General features: G+C 41.5%; 1 protein-coding gene across 6 annotated transcripts in view; it reads right to left on the bottom strand.

Annotated features, from left to right (window-relative positions):
• The window catches only part of GAB3 (GRB2 associated binding protein 3), a 91,220-nt gene extending 69,485 nt beyond the window's left edge, over positions 1-21,735 (bottom strand). For all 6 annotated transcript variants that reach the window (XR_013444563.1, XM_078064144.1, XM_078064143.1 and 3 more), the window contains exon 1: positions 21,642-21,735. Coding sequence is in view for 5 of the 6 variants with exons in the window: in XM_078064144.1 (XP_077920270.1) it covers positions 21,642-21,713 (72 nt within the window). In the remaining variant the exon portion in view is untranslated. The remainder of the gene's footprint in view (positions 1-21,641) is intronic.
• Between the last annotated feature and the right edge of the window lie 1,579 nt (positions 21,736-23,314).

The raw sequence follows: 23,314 nt of genomic DNA, 5'->3' as shown, positions 1-23,314 counted from the left end.
CTTTTAATTAAGCACTCAACAAGTCCCACTGGCTACTTCTCTAAAATCATTCTCATCTTTTCTTCCCCTTCTGCCACATTTCTGTGAATACCCTTTCTTTTCCAGTCTCCCTCAACATTGTTTCTGTAGACCCCACAACAGTTTTTTAGCCACCTAATTAAATAACCATCTAGTTACCTGAAATGAATGGCCCCTTGAAGAGAAGGGTTTTCTGGGGGTGGGATGGGGAGAGGGAGCTCGGTGTTCAATACCACAGAAGAGCAATAAAGGGCATGAGGCATTTGCTGCCAAATGTGCTGGAGATGTGAAAGAAAAGGGATGACGAGCTCAAAGACCTAAACTCTTGGCCCAAAACATGAGTGAAAAACTTGCCTTTCTAGGACAGTGCGAAAAGAATCTTTTATCTCTTACACCCCCAGGCTGAGATAGCTCAAAAGAAACCTCAGACTTCAATACTACAAGATGCCGAATTATTCCACCAGGTCATATATGTGAAATCGAGAGCATGCTTAAGAAAGTCGGGGTGGGGGGTGGCGCCTGGCAGGCTCAGTGGGTGGAGTGTGTGACTCTTGATCTTGGGGTCATGAGTTTGAGCCCCCACGCTAGGTGGAGATATTACTATAAATAAATAATAAATAAACAAACAAACAAACAAACAAACAGGTAAGACTGGGAACCTGAGAATTGGAATGGAAACATCTAAGGGCATTTGGGGGATTCTGAGTACCCCAAGCTCCCACCCCCCAAAACATACTGGTGGTATCACCAAGGAGTCAGAATCCTCAGGAATGAAGGTTCAGGTCACCTCACCAGGTGAAGATCCCTGATCGGTTGAGGTACTGGCTGAGCAAAAGGGGAAGAGGACTCTATGACATTTTAGTAATTTTCTTTTTCTTTCCTCTTTCTTTTCCATACAATTTTACTTAGAATGTGTTGGTGACAATGACCTTGACTCATGACAACAGTGATAGTAGATGGTCGGCAGCACTGACAGCAGATTTCTCACCAGAACTAGTTCTGAGTTGTGGTTTGGGGTGTTTTTTCCTGGCTGTTTAACCTCAAAGCTGGTTCTCCAGCCCTTTCAACATTTTTGTGAGCTACCCAATATCATTTTGATAAGCTCCTTTTCTGCTTAAATGAGCCAGGGTCAGCTTCTGTTGCTTGCATATTAAAACTCTGACTGGTACAACATCTATATGGAGAATGTGATCAGTCTGAGTTTCCCCATCTCTAAAATACGCCAAAGCTAAAGGAAGAAATTAATCAATAGAAAAGGAGAAATTAAAGAGTTAGAAAAATTAGGGGCGCCTGGGTGGCTCAGTCGTTAAGCGTCTGCCTTCGGCTCAGGTCATGATCCCAGGGTCCTGGGATCGAGCCCCGCATCGGGCTCCCTGCTCCGTGGGAAGCCTGCTTCTCCCTCTCCCACTCCCTCTGCTTGTGTTCCCCTCTGTCGCTATGTCTCTCTCTGTCAAATAAATAAAATCTTTAAAAAAAAAAAAAAAAAAAAAAGAGTTAGAAAAATTAAAATGTAGACTAATCAAAAAGCTGGTTCACGGCAAAAATGAAAATCAATAACCTAGAAAAACCAGGAGCTTAATCTAACCAACAGGGGAAAAGGGGACAGAGCAGAATTCACAACGACAAAGAAGAAATAGCTCTGGAAAGAGTAAAAATAAACTTAATCATTTAAGAACCATTTTGTAAAATTATACACAGATGAATTTGATAGCCAGAATGAAACAGAAACTTATCTAGGAAAAGTAGAATTTACAAAACTGACTTGGGGAGACACAGACTAAACAGACAAATCCACAGAAGAAATAGGAAGAGTGGACAAAGATCTAAACACACACAAAAAACACCAGATATAGTTTAAAAGGGAATTCTGCCAAAATTTTAAAGTGCTGTTAATTCCAACTCTACTTAAAATATTCTAGAAGAGGAGGTGCCTGGCTGGCTCAGTGTCTAGAACATTTAACTCTTGGTCCTGGGGTCATGAGTTCAAGCCCCACATTGGGCGTGGAGCCTGCTTAAAAAAAATATTCTAGAATGACAAACTTCCAAATTTTTGTATGGACCAAGTATAACCTTTTAGTCAAAATCTGCTAAAGATTTTACAGAAATAAATAAAGCCAAATTTAAAACCAAAGACCAGTTTCACTTATGAATACAGATGCAAAAATCCAGTGGAAAATAGCATGCATAATCCAGCACCACAATAAAAAAAGCACGCTGTCCAGCTGGGGTTTATTCCAGAAATGTAAGGATGGTTCAATATTACATAATTTATTAATAGAATGAATTGCTTTGCTAGATTCAATGAAAAAATCATATGATCATCACTAGAAATGCTGAAAAAAATTTTTTTAAATTTAACAATGATTTTTGATGAGAAAAACAGTAATACAGAACTCAGTGGAATGTTACTAGCTTGAAAAAAATTCTCCTAGCCCCAAAGCCATTACTTTAAAAACAAACAACACAGCTTTGTTGAAGTGTAACTGCCATACAAAGAACAGTTCGATGAGTTTGAACATATCCATCACCTCCAAAAGGTTCCCTGTGTCCACGGTGTGGTAAAAACACTTAACATGAGATTACCCTTAGAACAAATTTTGAAGTGTGCAATACTGTATTGTTAACTATAGGCATTATGCTATACAACAGATCTCTAGAACTCATCCATCTTGCATAACTGAAACTTTATACCCATAGGAGCCAGCAATCTCACTTCGGGGTACATACTCCGAAGATCTGAAATCAGGATCTCAAAGAGGTATCTGCACTTCCGTGTTCATTACAGCATCATTCACAGTAGCCAAGATAGGAGAACACTCTAAATGTTCATCAAAGGATAAATAAAGAAAATGTGGTAATATCCATACAGTGAAATAGCATTCAGCCTTAAAAAGTTAATTTAGGGGCACCTGGGTGGCCCAGTCAATTGAGCATCCGACTTGGTTTCTGCTCAGGTCATGGTCTCAGGGGTCGTGAGATGGAGCCCCACACTGGGCTCTAGGCTCAACGTGGATTCTGTTTGAAGACTCTCTCCCTCTGCCCCTCCCCCCCACCCGTGCGCACACACTCACGCGCACGCTCTCTCTCTCTCTCTCTCAAATAAATAAATCTTTTAAAAAAAGTTAATTTAGAAATCTAACATAACCCCTGCCCCAATAATAACCGGTTTTCTTTTGAAACTAAGCAAGCTGATTCTAAAGTTCACATGGGAAAACAGAAATCAAGAACAACCAGGAAAGCTCTAAAGAAGAACAATAAAGGGGGACAAGCCCAGAAATAAAGATAGGAATTTCATATATGATGAGGAAGGGCAGCATTTCAAATCAGTGGGAGTACAGATGAACTTATTTTTTAAAAGATTTTATTTATTCATTTGAGAGAGAGCGAGCACAAGCAGGGGGAAAGGCAGAGGGAGAGGGAGAAGCAGGCTTCCAGCTGATCAGGGAGCCCGATGTGGGGCTCGATCCTAAGACCCTGAGATCATGACCTGAGATGAAGGCAGATGCTTAACCGACTGAGCCACCCAGGTGCCCTAGATGAACTTTTTAAAGTAGTGCTGGGACAACTATATAGAAAATATTGACAAATTTTACTAGATACAATTTTTTTTTGCACACATGTACACACAAATTACATAAGCAAAATCAAAATACAAATGACAAACTGGGAAAAATTATACACAGCTTTTCTCACAAAGGACTTATCAGCTCCCAAAAACTGAGACTAAAAGACCAATGGTGGAGGAAGAGCACATAGGTCATAAGAAAATAAATAAACAGGTCAAAAAATGTTCAGCCTCCCTCTGAATAAAAGAACTGCAGGGGCGCCTGGGTGGCTCAGTCGTTAAGCGTCTGCCTTCGGCTCAGGTCATGATCCCAGGGTCCTGGGATCGAGCCCCACATCGGGCTCCCTGCTTGGCAGGAAGCCTGCTTCTCCTTCTCCCACTCCCCCTCTGCTTGTGTTCCCTCTCTCGCTATGTCTCTATCTGTCAAATAAATAAATAAAATCTTTAAAAAAAAAAAAAGAACTGCAAATGAAAATGACACCAAAATACAATTTTTCACCTATGAGATGGCAAAAGTCCCACAGTTTGACAACACATTCTTTTGGCAAGGCAGTATTGTACTTTGCCAGTAGGAATGCAAAATGGGACATTTGGTAATATTTACTAAATTTATAGATTCACAGACCCAGCAATCCCAATTCTGGGAATCATACCGAATGATATACCTGCACAAGTACAAAATGTCACATACATAAAATTCTATTAGTTGTGGCAATAGTTGCAAGAAGAGTGAAAACCACCCAGATGCGTAAAATAAGGAACTGGTTGAATAAATGTGGTATAGCCACAAAACAGAATATCATACAGCTGTCAAAAACAGTGAAGACTGGGGGGCCTGGCTGGCTCAGGCAGTGGAACGTGTGACTCTTGATCTCAGGGTCATGAGTTCGAATCCCACATTGGGGGTAGAGATTACTTAATAAATAAAGGTTTTAAAAGAGTGTTAAAAACAGTGAAGAACTCTGGTCACTGACATGGAGAGAATTATAAATTTTTTTGAGAACTTTTAAGATCTTAGCAACTTTCAAACATACAATTCAGTATTACTAACTAGTCACCATGCTGTACATTACATCTTCAGGACTAATTTATTTTATAACTAGAAATTTATACCTTTTGACCACCTTCACCCATTTCACCCACCCTGCCCCGAGCCTCTAGCAACCACCATCTGTTCTCTGTATGTATGAATTCAGGGCTTTTTGTTTGTTTTTGTTTTTAGATTCCACATATAAGTGAGATCATACACTATCTGTTTTACTCTGACTTATTTCATTTAGCACAATGCCTTCAAGGTTGATTCATGGTGTACAAATGGCAGGATTTCCTTCACTGTGGCTGAATAATATTCCATTGTGCACATATACCACAATTTCTTTATCCATTCAACCACCAACAGACATTTAGGTTGTTTGCATGTCTTGGCTATTATAAATAATGCTGCAATGAACATGGGAGTGCAAATATCTTTTTGAGTTAATGTTTTTGTTTCCTTCGGATATATTCCCAGAGGTAAAATTGCCGGATCATAGGGTAGCTCTATTTTTAACTTTTTGAGGAACCTCCACACTGTTTTCCAGAGTGGCTGCACCAGTTTGCATTCCCACCAACAGTGCACAAGGGCTCCCTTTTCTCCAAATTCTTGCCAACACTTACTATCGCTTGTCTTTTTGGTACTAACCATTCTAACAGGTGTGAAGTGACTTTGCATTGTGGTTTTGATTTGAATTTCCTTGGTGATTAGTGCTGTTGAGCACATTTTCATGTATCTGTTGGCCATTTGCATGTCTTCTTAAATCAACAGACTACAGTGCAGAATGGTATATACGGTAAGCTACCTTTGTGTGAAAAAGGGAAGAATAAAAAAGCAAATACATATTTTCTTGTATTTATATAAAGAAATACTGGAAGGGGGTGCCTGGGACACTCAGTTGGTTGAGCAACCGACTCTTGGTTTCAGCTCAGGTAGTGATCTCAGGGTCGTGAGCTCAAGCCCCCTGTGGGCTCCGCGTTCAGCAGGAGTCTGCTTGAGACTCTTTCCCTCTCCCTCTGCCCCCCTCCCCGCTCATGCTCACACTCTCTCTCAAATGAATAAAAAAATCTAAAAAAAATACTGGAAGGATGAAGGAAAAAACTAATAAAAATGTTTACTTCAAGGAAAAGGGTGATCAAGATGGATGAAGACAGAGGTGCGGATGAGGTTTCTCAACGTATATTTTAAATATACTTTTCATTTTTGTGGGGCGCCTGGGTGGCTCAGTCGTTAAGCGTCTGCCTTCGGCTCAGGTCATGATCCCAGGGTTCTGGGATCGAGCCCCACACGGTGGGAAGCCTGCTTCTCCCTCTCCCACTCCCCCTGCTTGTGTTCCCTCTCTCGCTATGTCTCTCTGTCAAATAAATAAATAAAATCTTTAAAAAAAAAAATGTGGGCGCCTGGGTGGCTCAGTCGTTAAGCGTCTGCCTTTGGCTCAGGTCCTGGTCCCAGGGTCCTGGGATCGAGCCCCGCATCGGGCTCCCTGCTCAGGGGGAGGCCTGCTTCTCCCTCTCCCACTCCCCCTGCTTGTGTTCCCTCTCTCGCTGTGTCTCTCTCTGTCAAATAAATAAATAAAAATCTTTAAAAAATACATACATGCTTTTCATTTTTGAAATATGTAAACATATTATTACCTATTCAATACCAGTTTAAAAGCCAAGACAAAAGTGTAAGGAAGACAGGAAGATCAACTGAACAAAACTGCCCCAAAGTAGACTTTGATCTTACGATTTATGTTGCATTTAAGATCACGTTAGAGACACAGAAATACAAATAGCTTTTACATATGCAAAGATGCTCAACCTCACTGATAAAGAAATTCAATTAAAACAGAATACCACTTATCAGCTTTTGACTTTGCAAAGATCAAAACATTTCATAACATTTGAGGGGTTGCAGAGGGACAAGCGCTTTCATGCACTGGTGCTGAGAGTGAAAATTGACACAGCCACTTAAGACAGTAATTTGGTATCTATTGGCATTTTATATTCACATACACGTTGACTCAGCAATTCCACTTCTAAGAGTTTTTTCACAAGCATAATTGCACAAAACCACAAAGACCGATGTACAAAGATATTCACTGCAGCATTGTACACAGTAGCATGAAGACTAAAAACATGAAAATGTCTAGCATGGTACCTCCATACAGTGAAATATGAAACTGTCAAAAATAATGAGAAATATCTATATGTGCTGAAAGGGAACAATCCCTAAAATATATTGTTAAGAAAGGGGTTATAAAATAGTGACTACAGTATGCTACCATTTATGCAAAAAATATGCTTGTACATGCATGGAATATGTATCTGGAAGGAAGAAGCTGGTCCCAATGCCTGCAGCTGGAGAGAGAAACCAAGTGGCTGGCACAAAGGGGAAGGAGGGAAACTTATTTTAATATGCTTTGATTTTATATCAAGTGCATATATTCCTTAAAAATACAGTCTCTGGCAACAAAAAAGAAGAATGTACAGGGGCGCCTGGCTGGCTCAGTCAGTGGAACGTGTGACTGTTGATCTCGGGGTCGTGAGTTCAAGCCCCATGTTGGGTGGAGAGCTAACTTTTTTAAAAAAAAGTAAGATATGGGGTGCCTGGGTGGCTCAGTCGTTAAGCGCCTGCCTTCAGCTCAGGTCATGATCCCGGGGTCCTGCGATCGAGCCCCGCATCGGGCTCCCTGCTCCGCCGGAAGCCTGCTTCTCCCTCTCCCACTCCCCCTGCTTGTGTTCCCTCTCTCGCTGTGTCTCTCTGTCAAATAAATAAATAAATAAATAAAATAAAAAAAATTTAAAAAGTAAGATATGTATAGAGGAAAGACTGTTCAACAAATGGTGTTGGATCAGTTGATTAACTGTAAAATAAAATCATACCCTCATCTTACACTAATATAGATACCAACTGAACTAGAGAAATTAAAAAGTTAAAAAAAATGAAACCAGCCAAGGTGATGATGACCATGTAAATCTGAAACTTTCAACATATCCTCTAAACACAACTCAGAGGCTGAGATCATCCAAATGTCAAAAGCTAAGAACAGAAATGAATAAACACCAAGAAGAAATAAAATAATAAAACAAGAGTTGATTAAATTCAGAAAAGAAATAGAAAGGGTTTCTGTTTCTGCCTAAGATGTAGAAAGTTGCAAGGAATATCCCTTCCACCCTGACAAGAAACACAACAAAACACAGAATTTTCATTTTCTTGAGCTCATCCAGAGCTGAGGTCACAAAGCCCCAGGGTAGACAGGACTCATGGCAGCAAGCCCCCTTGGTGGTGATCCTAAATATAGAGACTTCCAGGTACTCTCAAAGCCCACACCCCAGAACACAAACCCAAGTACTGGCCTTCCTCTTCACCGTAACAAGAAACAGGTTCCTGCAATTAAAACAGATGTTTGCCGGGGTGCCTGGGTGGCTCAGTCAGTTAAGTGTTGGACTCTTGGTTTCAGCTCAGGTCCTGATCTCATGGCTCATGGGATCGAGCCCTGTGCTCAGCGGGAGTCTGCTTAGATATTCTCTCCCTCTGCCCTTCCCCTGCTTGTATTCTCTCTCTCTCTCAAATAAATAAATAAATCTTAAAAACAACAACAACAACAACAACCAGGGGTGCCTGGTGGCTCAGTCGGTTAAGCATCTGCATTCGGCTCAGGTCATGATCCCAGGGTCCTGGAATCAAGTCCCGCATCGGGCTCCTTGCTCAGCTGGGAGTCTGCTTCTCCCTCTGCCCCTTCCCCCAGCTCATGTGCTCTCTCTCACTCTCAAAAATAAATAAATAAAATCTTTAAAACAAAACAAAACAAAAAACAACAGCAACCAGATATTTGTCAACAAGATTCTCATTTCAGCTGAAGACACTGTTCAATCTGCAATAGAATTTCTCACCCTTGGACTACTGACATTTTGGGCCAAATTCTTTGTGGTAGTCATCGCCCTGTGCACGCAGGCTATTTAGCAGCATCCCTGGTCTCTATGCTCTGGATGCTCGCAGCACCCTCCCTACCGGTTCTAACCACAAAAATGTCTCCAGATGATGCCAAATGTCTCCTGGGGATAGGGTTGACATACTTATACTAAAAAAAAAAAAAAAAAAAAAAAAAAGAACTTGTTTTTCAGAGCGCCTGGGTGGCTCAGTTGGTTAAGCATCTGACTCTTGATTTTGGCTCAGGTCACAATCTCAGGGTCCTGGGACAGAGGCCTGCATCGGGCTCCACACTCTGTGGAGAGTCTGCTTCAGGATTCTCTCTCCTTCTGCCCCTCCACCTTCCCTAAATAAATAAATAAATCTAAAAAAGTACTTCTTTTTATCATCTGAAATTTAACTTTTTATTTTTTGCTAAATATGGTATCCCTACCTGGCACCCCCACTGAAAACTATTGATCTAGACCCTCAAATACAAACATGAGCAGAAAACCAAGAATCACCAAGCATTTGAAGAAGATGAAACTGAATTCAAAAAGCTCTTCTTCAAATATGGCAAATATATTCTTCTGCCTCAGGGCCTTTGCACTTTCTGTTCCCTCTTTCTAAAAATCTGTTCCTCTAAATATCTGTATGTATGTGAGGGAGAAAGCCAGGATATAATAAATATGCTAGGGAAAATTCTCACAAGATAAGATATCCAGAAAAGATGGGAATGCTGATGTGAAAAGGAAACAGTTCTTAGAAATTAAAAACATGACCACCAATCAATGGGCTGAGCAGCAGAAAGTTTACAACTTATCAGTAAATCAATGAGCTAAAAGCTTGACTTGAGTCTCTCAGAACACTGAGCAAAAAAGGACAGAATGATAGTAAGTATGAAAGAAAGATTGGGACATATCTGGAGAGTAGATCTACTCCTCTGATTCTGGGACAGGACGACCAACTGTATTTCTCAGACTCCCCTTCTGGATGTCTTGCTGTTGGGTTCTGCTAATGGGAAACACTGGTGGAAGAGTACAAGGCAGGAAAAAGGGAGATGGGACTCTCAGCATCCATCAGTATCCCTCCAGTGGCAGAAGACGGCACCAGCTCCAGCTGCCAGCTTCCTCTAGCCATCTCTGAGGCATCAGCACTAACTACATTAGCACCCTCTTCATCAGGAGTCAGAGCAATAGACACATGGCTACACGTACCCCTCCTGTAAGCTCTTAGCTTGTGGTCATGCCAAACTTCACCTTTATGCCCCAGTTCTTTCAATAGTAACTGCTTTCTGTAGTTACTAATAGCTGAATGCCTCCTTTTTTGATCTTCTAGCCTTCTAATATCTGTGTAAACCATAGCCTATATGGAATTATCTCTGTTGAATACCTCGTATAGCTTCTGTTTTCCTGTCTGCAGCCTGACTGATAGTGTTTATTACCAGAAGTAGTCCTAGAAAATGAACTCGTACAATGACCTTGAACTACAGACAAAGTAGAATTCAGAGCAAAGAATAATATCAAGAATAGATAAGCTAGTTTCATAATGATGGGTTAATTCATCAAGATAAAATAACAATCCTAAACATGTATGCAACTCATGACAAAGTTTCAAAATATGAGGCAAAAACTGATAAAACTTCAAAGAGAAATAGACAAATCCACAATTATAGTCTGAGATTTCAACACCCCTCTTTCAATCGGTAAAACAAGAAGACAGAAAATCAACAAGGATGTAGAACTGAGCAACACTATCCACCAACTTGACCTAATTGATATTTATAGAACACTCCACCCAACAATAAAATGCACATTCTTTTCAAGTGCACACAGAACATTTACCAAGATAAACCGTATATTAGATCAAGTCTCAACAAATTTACAAGGATTCCAACCATACAAAATATGTTTTCTAACTACAATGAAATGAAATTAGACATCAACAACAGAAATATGCCTACAAATTAAATACCCAGGTCACAGAAGAAATAACAAGAAAAATTAGAAAATATCTTGAAGTGAATACAACATAACAGAATTTCTGGAATGCCACTAAAGAAGTGCCAAGGGGGAAATTCATAGCACTGAATGTCTCTATTAAAAAATAAGGTGTGGGTACTGCAGAAAACAATATGGAGTTTCCTCAAAAAATTAGAAATAGAACCACTAAAAAAAAAAATAGAACTACCATATGATCCAGCAATTCTACTTCTTGGTATTTACCTGAAGAAAACGAAAACCCTTATTTGAAAAGATGTATGAACTCCTATGTTCATTGCAGCATTATGGAAACAACCTAAGCGTCCATTGATAAACAAATGGATAAGGAAGATGTGGTACATATACACAGCCATAAAAAAGGATGAAATCTTGCTATTTGCAACAACATGGATGGACCTAGAGGGTATTAGCTAAGTGAAATAAGGCAGACAGAGAAAAACAAATTACCCTATAATTTCACTTATATGTGGAATTTAAAAAAATAAGACAAATGAACAGACAAACAAAAAAGCAGAAACAGAACCATAGATACAGAGAACAAACTGGTGGTTGCCAGAGGGGAAGGGGTTGGGGGAAGGGGCAAAAAAGGTGAAAGGGGAGTGGGAGGTATAGGTTTCCAGTTATGGAATGAATAAGTCACAGGGATGAAAGGTAGAGCACAGGGAATACAGTCAGTGACATGGCATGGTGACAGATGGCAGGGGCACTTGTGCTGAGCACAGCATAACAGAGAGACTTGTCAAATCATTATGTTGTACACCTGAAACTAAGCTCACATTGTGTGTCAAGTATAGTTCAACAACAACAACAACAGAAAATAAGAAATGTCTCAAGTCAATGACCTCAGGTTCTACCTTAAGTGAATTTCAGAAAGAGTGCTGGCTGTTGTGTGGTCAGTGCTAAGGGAAAGAAGCCAAACACAAAAGATCACACGTTCCATTATTCCATTTATAGGAAATTATCAGAAAAGGCAAATCTATAGAGACAGAAAGCAGATCACTTGCTGCCTGGGGCTGGAGATGCGAGTGAGGATGGACTGCAAACAGGCCAAGGAAATTTTCTCAGGGGATAGAAATGGTTTAAAACTGGACTGTAGTAATGGCTGCACAGCTACAGATTTACTATAAACCATCCAACTCTAGACTTACAATGGGTGAATTCTATAGTGTGTGTGTGTGCGTGTGTGTGCGTGTGTGTGCCTCAATAAAGCTGTCTTTAAAAACCATTGGAATGTGTGGGAATGCATTCCAAGGACAGTAGGCCAAGCAAGACAGAATATAATTCCAGATCAAGCTAAATGTGTTGATATGGGTGTGCTTACCAGAGCTTCTAGATTTAATGTGTTAGCTCAAGCACTTAGAGTGTTCTAACAGTTTGCCTGACAAAGACATGGACTAAATGGTGACTACATTCAATGAAGTTGAGATACTAGAGGTTCTTTTTCATTATGTAAAAGGAGAAACACAAAGGCGTAGGGAGGTAGAAAGATGTAATGGATTCCCCATGTGTGGCCTCTTCACTCACCCATCTCCACCATATCTCCCGAAAGAATATTTTAGGAAAGTCAGATGATAAATGAAGTTTTGACCTAATTCAATCTCAGGGTGGGCCCATTGAGTTTATGGCAATTTCTCCAGTTCTTGACTGTGTAATTGGAACAACATCCCTGGCAACTGATCAAATCCCTACATCAGCCTTCTGATCTGTGGAGTGAGGACTTTGATAGTAGGAAGGGCACAAGTCATTGGAACTCCCCACACTCACTACCAGAATAGCAATTCAAAAGCAACCCCACATGCTTGGAGGAACTGCAGAGATGAGCCACCAACAAAGACATAAATATGTCCCTGGGATGCCTGACCAGCTCAGTCAGAAGAGCATGCAACTCTTGGTCTTGGGGTCTTGATTTTGGGGCTCATAATTTCGAGCCCCATGTTGAGGTTAGAAATTACGAAAAAAAAAATAAATTAAAAATAAATAAATATGTCCCACATATTCAAGAAGGCAGAGGAAGAATTAGCATATTAAGGAGACATGAAAAATAAAAAAGATAGAAATTTAACTTCTAAAGAAGAAAAATATAAGGTCTGAAATGAAAAATACACTGGATGACATTAACAGCAGATTAGACACTGCAGAAGAAAAGACAAGTAAAAAACTGAAGATATAACTATCACCAAGAAATAACTATAGACCAGGGCGCCTGGGTGGTTCAGTCGGTTAAGCGTCTGCCTTCAGCTCAGGTCATGATCCCGGGGTCCTGGAATCAATCCCCGTGTCGGGCTCCCTGCTCAGTGGGGAGTCTGCTTCTCTCCCTCTCCCCTTGTGTTCTCTCTCTCAAATAAATAAATAAAATCTCTAAAAAAGAAGAGAAGAAATAAGTATAGACCCACAGATCCAAGAAGCTCAATGAAGCCCAAGTACAAGAAACATGAAGAAAATAACACCAAGGCACATCATAATCAATTTACTTAAAACCAGTAATAACAGCAGCTAGGAAAAAAAACACGTATAAAGGAACAGAGTAAAAATGCACATGAGAAAACGGTAAAGCAACATCTTTAAAATACTCAAAGGGAAAAAATTAAGCAAAAATTCTTTACATACCAAAAATATCATTCAAAATTTGAGGCAAAATAAAGTTTTTTTCTGACATAAAAAAAGCTGAAAGATTTCATCACCAGCAGAGTTGCAGAACAGGAAAATGGTTCCAGATGGAAGTATGGATATTCAGAAAGAAATGAAGAGTACTGGATAGGGTAAATATAAATACATTTTTCCTATTTAAATTTCTTTAAAAGACAACTGTTTAAGGCAAAAAATAACACTGCAGTGTGGCTTTTATAAAATGTAGAAGTAAAATGTATGACAACAGTAGCACAAAGCCTGAGAGGGGGTAAATGGGAACATACACTTGTAAGTTTTTTTATACTGTATGTCAAATGATATAGTATTACTTTAGGGTAGACTATGATCAGTTAAAGATATACACTAATCCCCTAAGGCAACCACTATAAAAAACACAAAGAGGTATAGCTAACAAAGAAAATTAAATGCAATCATAAAAATTGCATTTAAAATTCAGCCCCAAAACAGGGCAGAAAAGAGGAAAACTGAAAGAAAGAATAAATGAGACAATTAGCAAAATGTATATTGAAAATACAAAAAGATCTAAAGTTGAAGGTCACGTGGACATTGAGAAAGAAGCCTTGGCAAGCAGCCCCTATCCTAAATAGAAGATATCACTAGAAGAATCTGAAGACAGAAGACAAAAGAGTGAGATCTTAAGGTGTTGAAAGCCAAAAAACTTGTCAACCCAGAATTCCATGCCCAGTGAAAATATTTTTCAAAAATGAGGGAAAGTAGACATCCTCAGGGCACCTGGGTGGCTCCGTTGGTTAAGCATCTGACTTCGGCTTAGGTCATGATCTCAGGGTCCTGGGACCAAACCCACGTCGGGCTCCCTGCTCAGTGGGGAGTCTGCTTGTCCCTCTGCCCCTCCCAGCCAGCTCATGCTCTCTCTCTCTCAAATAAATAAATAAAATCTTTAAAAATAAATAAATAAATAATAAATAAATAAATAAATAAATGAAAGCAAAATGCAAAGTCAGAATTGGAAATATACTGTTATAAGGTCCTTACACTATTCATGAAGTGGTATATTATTATTTAAAGGAAGACTCCAATTAATTAAAGATGTATATTTTACACCCTAGAGTAACTAGTAAAAATTAAAAAGTTATGATTGTCAAGTTAATAGTGAAGATAAAATTGAATAATAAAAAGGTTTGATTAACCCAAGAGAAGGCAGAAACAGAAGACAAAGGAAACAAAGAACAGATAGAACAAATGGAAAACAACTAGCAAGATGGCAGATTTTATTTGAAACATTTCTATAATCACATTTTATGTGAATAAACTAAATATACCAATTAAAATGAAGAGGGTAGGATTGCATAAAAAAGGCAAAATCCAGCTATATGCTGTGTGTAAGAAACTCATGTTAAATATAAAGACACTTGGGGCACCTGGCTGGCTCGGCCTGTACGGCATGCAGCTCTTGATCTTGGCGTTGTGAGTTGTTTGGTTTTTTTTAAAGATTTTATTTATTTATTTGACAGAGAGGGAGAGAGAGTGAGAGCAGGAACACAAGCAGGGGGAGTGGGAGAGGGAGAAGCAGGCCTCCCGCTGAGCAGGGAGCCCGATGCGGGGCTCGATCCCAGGACCCTGGGATCATGACCTGAGCCGAAGGCAGACGCTTAACGACTGAGCCACCCAGGCGCCCCTTGGAGTTGTGAGTTTGAGGCCCACGTTGCGCACAGAGATTATAAATAAATAAATTAATTAATAAATAAATAAAATTTTAAAAAGAGACAGATAAGTTAAAAATAAAAGAATGGAAAACGATATAACATGCAAGTACATATCAAAAGAAAGATGGGGTACTTATATTTATATAAGAAAAAAATAGACTTCATGGGCGCCTGGGTGGCTCAGTCGTTAAGCGTCTGCCTTCGGCTCAGGTCATGATCTCAGGGTCCTGGGATCGAGCCCCACATCGGGCTCCCTGCTCGGCGGGAAGCCTGCTTCTCTCTCTCCCACTCCCCCTTGCTTGTGTTCCCTCTCTCGCTGTGTCTCTCTCTGTCAAATAAATAAATAAAATCTTTAAAAAAAAAAAAAGAAAAAAATAGACTTCAGAACAAGAAATGGCATCATGGATAGAGAGAAACATTTAATAATGACAAAAATTCTCCAAGAAAACCTAATAATTCTGAATGTGTTCAAATAACAACAGAGCATCAAAATACATGAAGCCAAAGCAAACAGAACTAGAAGGAGAAATGTATAAATCCATAGTTAACAGATGGAAACTTTCACACTCCTTTCTCAGTACTTGACTGTAAAAGTAAGCAAAAAAAACAGTAAGGATACAGAAGAACTGAACAACAATATCAACCAACCTGACCTAATTAGCATTTATAGAACACTCTGCACAACAAGAGAAGAATGCATGCTTTTTTCAAGTGCACATGTAATATTCACCAAATAAAACTTTATTGTGAGCCATAATATAAACAACAAATTTGAAAGAATAAAACTCATACAGAGTTTGTTCTTAGATCATAATGGAATTTACTAGAAATTAAGAACAGAAAGATATCTAGAAAATCCCCCAATATGTGGAAATTAAAGACTTCTAAGCAACCCTTGGGTCAAAGAGGAAATCTCAGGGGCGCCTGGGTGGCTCAGATGGTTAAGCGTCTGCCTTCAGCTCAGGTCATGATCCCAGAGTCCTGGGATCGAGTCCCACATGGGGCTCCCTGCTCAGCGGGGAGTCTGCTTCTCCCTCTCCCTCTGCTTCTTCCCCTGCTTGTGCTCTTTCTGTCTCAAATGAATAAATAAAATCTTAAAAAAAGAGGAAGTCTCAGAAGAATATTAAGTAATATTTTGAAATAAATGAAAATGAAAATATAACATATCAGGGGTGCCTGGGTGGCACAGTTGGTTAAGTGTCTGACTCTTAGTTTTGGCTCAGGTCCTGATCTCAGGGTCATGGGATCAAGCCCCACATCAGGCTCCCCACTCAGCATGGAGTCTGCTTGAGACTATCTCTTCCTCTCCCTCGGCCCCTCCCCCCACATTCTCTCTCTCTCTCTCTCTCAAATAAATAAATAAATCTTAAGAAAAAGAAAATACAACATATCAAATTTTGTGGAATGCACCTAAAGCAGTGCTTACAGGTAAGTTTATTAAATTCTTATATTAGGAAATATGAGTAATTAGTAATTTAAGCTTCCACCTTAAGAAAGTAAAGATAAATTTAAATCCAAAGCAATCAGAAGAAAGTATATAATAAAGATAAGAGGATAAATCCATGAAATGGAAAGCAGAAAAATACAGATCAATGAAACTATAGGCTGGTTCTTAGAAAATACCAGTAAAATTGATAAAACTTACCCAGACTGATCAGGAAAAAAATAGACAAGAAAGAAACTACAATATCATAAATGAAAGAGGAAGCATCACTACAGATCCTATAGACATTAAAAGGATAAGGGAATATAACAAACAACTTTATGACAATTAATTCAAGTACTTAGATGAACTAGAGAAAATCCTTGAAAAACATTAACTACCAAAGCTCATTCAAGAAGATATAAGTAATCTGAATAGTTCTATTACCTGTTTTTTTAAAAGATTTTATTTATTTATTCATGGGAGACAGAGAGAGAGAGAGAGGGAGGCAGAGGAAGAGGGAGAAGCCGGCTCCCCACAGAGCAGGGAGCCCAATGCGGGACTCAATCCCAGGACCCCAAGATCACAACCCGAGCCAAAGGCAGACGCTTAACTATCTGAGCCACCCAGGCGCCCAATCCTATTACGTGTTAAAAAGAAATTATATTTGTAGTTAATAACCATCCCACAAAGAAAAGTCTAGGCCCAGATGGTTTCACCAGTGAATTTTACCACTTAAGGAAAAAGGAATAGCAATACTACACAATATCTTTCAGAAAATTAGAAAGGGGGGAAACACTTCCCAAATCATTTTATGAGGCCAGCATTATGCTAATATCAAAGCCAAAGACAGTACGAAAAAGGAAAACTACTGACCAACATCCCTCACAAAGACAAATATCCTCAGCAAAATAAAAGCAAATTAAATCCAGCAATATATGAAAAAAATAACATATTACAACCAAGTGAAGCTTATCCCAGAGATTCAAGGCTGGCTCAACATGCAAAAATCAATCATCAGAATAATTCACCATAGTAACAGACAAAAAAGGAAAAAGTATACTATTATTTTTGTAGATGCAGGAAAGGCATTTAACAAAATCCAATTCATAAAAAAAGTCTCAGCAAACTAGCAATTCAAGGGAACTTCCCTGACTTGATAAAAGGCAACTACAAAAAACTTACAGCTACCATACTTAAAAGGTAAAAGACTAAATGCTTTTCCCCTAGGATCAGGAAAAAAAAAAAAGTCAAGGATGTCTGCTCTCAACACTTCTATGCAACATTGATAGTACCACAGGTTCTAACTATAAACAAGGCTACTAGAACTAAGTATGTCAGTTTAGCAAGGTTGCAGAATACAAGGTTAATATACAGAAATCAATTGACAACCTGATTCTGAAATTGATATGGAAAGGCAAAGGACCTAGAATAGCCAAAACAACTCTGAAAAGAAAAACAAAGTTGGAGGGCTAAAGCTGCGCGATTTCAAGAATTATTATAAAAGTACTGTCATCAAAACAGCATGGTATTAGCATAAAGATGAACAAACAAATCAATGGAACAGACTACAGAACACAGAAATAGACCTACAAATCACAACCAATTCATTTTTAACAAAGTTACAAAAGTAATTCAATGGAGTAAAGACAGTCTGTTCCATAAATGGTATTGCAACCAAATGAGTAAGATAGAAAATAAACCATAACGTAAATATCATTCCTTTGACAAAATTTAACTCAAATGGATCATCGATCTAAATATAAAATATAAAAGTATATAACTTTTAGGAAAAAAAAGAGAAAATCTTTAGGACCTAGGGTTAGGCAAAGAGTTCTTAGATTTGACACTAAAAGCACAATCCATAAAGGAAAAATTGATAAATTTTAAAATCCTCAAAACTTTAAAATCCTTGTTCTACAAAGATACTATAAAGAGAACGAAGGGGAAAAAAAAGAGAGAGAGAGTGAAGAGGCATCTGGGTGGCTCAGTCAAGTTAAGCGTCCAACTCTTGATTTTGGATCAGGTCATTCATTATCTCAGGGTTGTGAGATCGAGCCCGGCCTTGGGGGCTTCGCGCTCAGTGGGGAGTCTGCTTGTCTCTCTCCTTCTGCTCCTCCCTCCCCCCCCAATGCGCTCTCTCTCTCTTTCAAATAAATAAATAAATAAATAAATAAATAAATAAAATCTTAAAAAAAATGCGATAATAGAAGTCAGGTCCTTAGTGTAATGCATGACACATACAAACCATTCAATAAATGTGAATTATTGGGGCACCTGGGTGGCTCAGTGGGTTAACTGTCTGCTTTCGGCTAAGGTCATGATCTCAGGGTCCTGGGATGGAGCGCTGTGTGGGCTCCCTGCTCAGGGGGAGTCTGCTTCTCCCTCTCCCTCAGCCCCTCCCCTGCCCCCACTTTTGCTCTCCCTCTGCCTCTCTCTCAAATAAACAAGTAAAATGTAAAAAAATAAATAAATGTGAATTATTATAATTTATTATCATTATTGTTACAGCATTCTTTAAAATTGAGAAAATAAAAGACAAATGTTCATCAATAGAAAAATTGTTAAATTATGTTACATCTATTACAAGAATCTTAGGCAATGGTTTAAAAGAATGAAGTAAATTTATATGTACTAATCTGGAAAGATGTCCAGAATTATTGTGAAAAAAGCAAACTGCAGGACAATTTGTATAGTATGATCTCATTTGTGTAAAAATAAAATGATATGTTTTGAAGAAATTTTTCTAGAATGATACTCAACAAACTGCTAACAGTTGTTATCCCTAGGGAGGGGGAGTCGAATGAGGAGGGGTTCAGAGAAAGGGGGTCTTTCACTTTTTATTCTACTCATTCCTAGATTGTTTGAATTTTTACCAGAATATATTCCTATATTTTTGAAACAGAAAACACAAAAGAGTCAACTATCTTTTAAAAGAGCAGTGATAAAAATAACTTTCTGATTGCCTTGGCTCATGGATTCAAGAGGATGAAGCACGAGCTTACCTTGGACTGAAATATTTACCTAAAAATAGACTCAGCTTCCATTTGTAATTTAACAAACATGAACCGAGTGCGGCTTGTCGGCCTAGCAGAGCAAAGAACTGAGTCATTGCCCCGGCTGTGCCGCTAACTAGCTTTGTTATGTTATCTTGTTACAAACGTTAGACCGTGGACTTCTTAGAAACAGGGATCAATCTCTTTTCTCGGTCTCTCTAGCCCCGTGACACAGGGCCTGATTCAGAGTCGGCGCTCAACTGAAATAAAGAATTACTCCTCACGGCAATATCGGAATTAAAGGTGGCTGTGTAGAACAGCGCTGTCCGTGCCCCGTTGAATCGACACATGATCGCCATCTAGTGGCAGCAGGGATTCCTGCGGAAGCCGGAGACCCGCAGAAACGGACTAGGTGTGTTCTGGGATGCCTTTTAACGAAACACCACTGCCTCTCGAAAAGAGCATGACCCTCAGAAAAAGTTGACAAGCACCAGCTAAAAGGTCATGGTTTATGTCTTGGAGTGTTGGTAAGATGACATCTAGGTACTCCTGTGTTTTAAGTCTCCTCCATCACCATCCCATCATCAGATGCCCCCCACACCTATAAGCTGCGCAAAGGCCACATTGCTACATCTCCATTCCAACCAAAAACAGCGAACCACATATGGTAGTAGGTATGTACATCCATGCTTTCCCCAAACTGATGAAATACTCATAACCTTTCCTAAGCCAGTCTGGTCGGGACAAGATACAAAACAAGACCAGAAAAAGAAATCTTCCATAAACTTTGCCCTCCAGGTGCACCATCTTTCTGAATCATCAGAAATCATCATGAGAGTGAGTGCCACTCTGAAAATATCTAGTGAGCCTTTAAAATGTCTCACATGCCAAAGGGCCACAAGGAAACCCACCCTGAGTTGGCTTTGTAAGTACCTCTTTGTGACAAGCCCTCACCTGCCCCTGCAGATTTCAGGGAGCAGGTTTTCTTCTCTTGCCTCCTTTGAGTACCAATGAGTCTTCCAAGTAGCTTCATTGATAGGGAAGCAGCTGAGTGATAACAGTCTGAGAAATACTAGAGCTTGTGTTTACGGAGTAGGGGACTCAAAAAGAATAATGAAAGGACACACTGGTAGTTAACCTGAAAAGTGTCCCTGCTAAGTTGAACAACATTCTTCTAAAATGTTGCTCAGCAGACGAACGCCCGGCTGGCTCGGTTGGTACAGCATGCAACTCTTGATCTCGGGGTTGGGAGTCCCAGCCCCGCGCTGGGTGTAGAGAGATCACTTTTTAAAATCTTTTAAAAATTAAAAATAAATAAAATAAGTAAATCTTTACAAAGACTTTTAAAATGTTGCTCCACAGGACAAACAACAAAAACTTCTCAAAAACTCCTAAGAGAGGGACACTGTCTAGTTCAGGGTCAACGGGGAAAGTGGCCGAGGAAATTTAGGATCAGAAACGGGTCCTGTCACGATTAAAGTCTTTACAATCCCACCTCCTGCAGTTTGACACAGTATGTGCCTCGGAAACGTGGGAAGAAAAACAAAGGTGCAATTCGGTGGAAACGGGGACACCGGTTTGGGAGCACGGCACACACGAGAACACCTTACTTGGGGCGGGTTGCTTTGGAGCAAAGCCAACACGGGTGCGTTCGTTCCTACCACCGTGTTCTGGAGTTGCAGAGAAGTTAGGAATTATGACCAAGATGGATCCATCCAACTACTCCCGGCCTAAAAACAGCAAGAAGCCCTAATATCTATTTATATGCAATTCCCTGAGGGCCGAAGCGGTTCTTCCTAAGGGCTGGAGAGCACTCCGTAACAATCAGGTCTTGCGGCGGAATGTTTTTAGGACCGTGTCCTGAGCGTGCCGACGGACAGAATGCACTCTGGAGCGGTCGGCAGTGCATTGAAAATGGAAATGGAAAGTGTAGGAAGATGCGCTCTTCCGAGCGTCCCGGATTTCGTACTAGCAAAAGTCCTCGGTTCCTGCTGGTACTCGGAAAGCGCGGTGTCAGCATAAAGAGCAGAGAAGCGACACCATGAGAACCCATGAGCCACCGTGGAAGGCTCCAGAAGAGGAGTGTCCGCTGACAGCCACACGAGAGAGCGCCCCAGACGGTGCAAGGGGAGTCCGGAGCCTCGGCGCCCGGCCGGCCCGCCAGGCCCGGTCCCGCGGCCCCTCTCCCGCCCCCCCGCCCCCCCGCCCCCCCCCCGCGCGCCGGCCTCCCCGCCGCAGACCGGGAGGTCTCCCCGGCCGCCTCCCTCCTCTCGGCTCCGCGGCGCTCCGGAGCCACCCGGCCCGGCCGGCCGGCCGCGGGGCGCAGCGGCCACACCGGCTCGACGTGCGACTTCGCCGTGCGTCCGTCGGCCCGGCCCGAGGACGCCCCTACTCACGTAGCGCTGCAGCTTCCTCTCGGGGGGCGACTTGACGAGCCAGCCCGTGCACACGGCGTCGCCCGCACTCATCGTGGCCGCCGCCGCCGCTTCCTCCAGCTGGGTCGCCGCGGCAGGAGGAAGTCGGGCCGGGGATGCCGGCGGGGCGGGCCCAGCGCCGCCCGCCCAGCACCGCCCCGAGCCCCCGCCGCGACCCCCGCCCCCGGCCCGCCGCGGCCCCCTGGGGAGGGGGGACGGCGCCACCGCCCGCGGCCCAGACGGCGCGGGGAGCGGGCGGCCCGGCCGGGGAAACCCCTGCGAGCGAGCGAGCGAGCGAGCGAGCGCGCCGCGGCTCCGGGCCCCAGGGTCACGGGAGCCGAAGCCGCGGACCCGCACCTGCGAGGGACCCGGTGAGGGAGGAAGGGAAGCAGGACTCCCCTGCGACTTCCCCGCTGCCCTAGATTGTTTGCCGAGGAACGGCTCGCGTGCGCCCCTCCCCCCAAGACCATTGTATTTCAGCGAGAAGCTCGGCTGCAGAGCTATTCAAATGTCCTCCGGAACCCGGAGCATCCCAATTCAAAAGGTTACAACTTGGAGGTGCTGTTTGCAGTCTCCAGGCCTCTAGGGTTTGCAACGCTGGGGCTGAGAATGGTCGTGCCACAGGGTGCGCCGAGCACTTTAAATAATACCAGTAACAACAATGAGCTAACATTGATTGAGCTCGCAATAATGAGCCAACATTGATTGAGACCTTCTGCAGTGCCAGTTACTATGCTCAGCACTTGGCGGGCATGATCTTAGGGGATATGCACAATCAATGGGCCTTCTCATTGCCTCATTTTTGCTTCTGAGTAAAATGAGAAACAGGACAATAACATCACCTGTCCAAACCCACACAAATAGGGATCACGGGCCAGGGGCCAGGGCCAACATACTTTGTAAACAGAAAAGCACTGATAATCACAGTGAGGATCAGCACCCACGATGCTCATCTACCTGAGGGTTGCTACCACCTGGCCACCACCCTGACCCAGAGTGCTCTTTTCCCGTGGTGTGATACCTCTCACTTGAAAGTGACGCTTGGAAGAAATAAATGCGACGTCATTTCTAGGACTTACAAAGAGACTTCTCGGCTCCAAGGTCACATCACTCAGACACTATTACTCTCGCAAAGCTGGACTCCAGCTACTGCCTGCACTCCCACCTCTCAGAGCCCACTTGACCTTCACCACCACCGCAATCCGCGACTTCCCTCCCGCTTTCCAAATCTCGCACTAGTGTATCGGATTAGCTGAACCTAATTCGCATCTAGAAATCCAGGTTCAAGGGAGAATGGTAAATTTCTTTTTATTTTTTTAGCTCTCCCGCCTTTCCAAATAGGAGGAAAACCACATATCCACCACAGTCCACCCCCTAGCTAGTCAATACTATAGACACCCTGTGCACAAAATAAACTCACTAAAGCCACAACAGTTTGCTCCCGCCCAAACAATGCTGCTATCCCTCCTACAAACTGAAAAGCACTCCTTAAAACAGGAGACCAAAAGTTCCGTTGGTCATTGTAGCCATCTCTAGGGGACAGTCATTGCTCTTCTAGTTCCGACATCACCCCACCTCAATATCCTACAACCTAAAGAAAAACACTATAAAGCTAACCTCTATCAGCCTTTATTTGATATGTATAAAATATAGAA

This window comes from Halichoerus grypus, chromosome X, assembly GCF_964656455.1.
Source record: "Halichoerus grypus chromosome X, mHalGry1.hap1.1, whole genome shotgun sequence".
Classification (NCBI taxonomy): Eukaryota; Metazoa; Chordata; class Mammalia; order Carnivora; family Phocidae; genus Halichoerus; species Halichoerus grypus.
The sequence above is the reverse complement of the archived record's forward strand: the minus strand, read 5'-3'. Positions and strand labels throughout refer to the sequence as shown.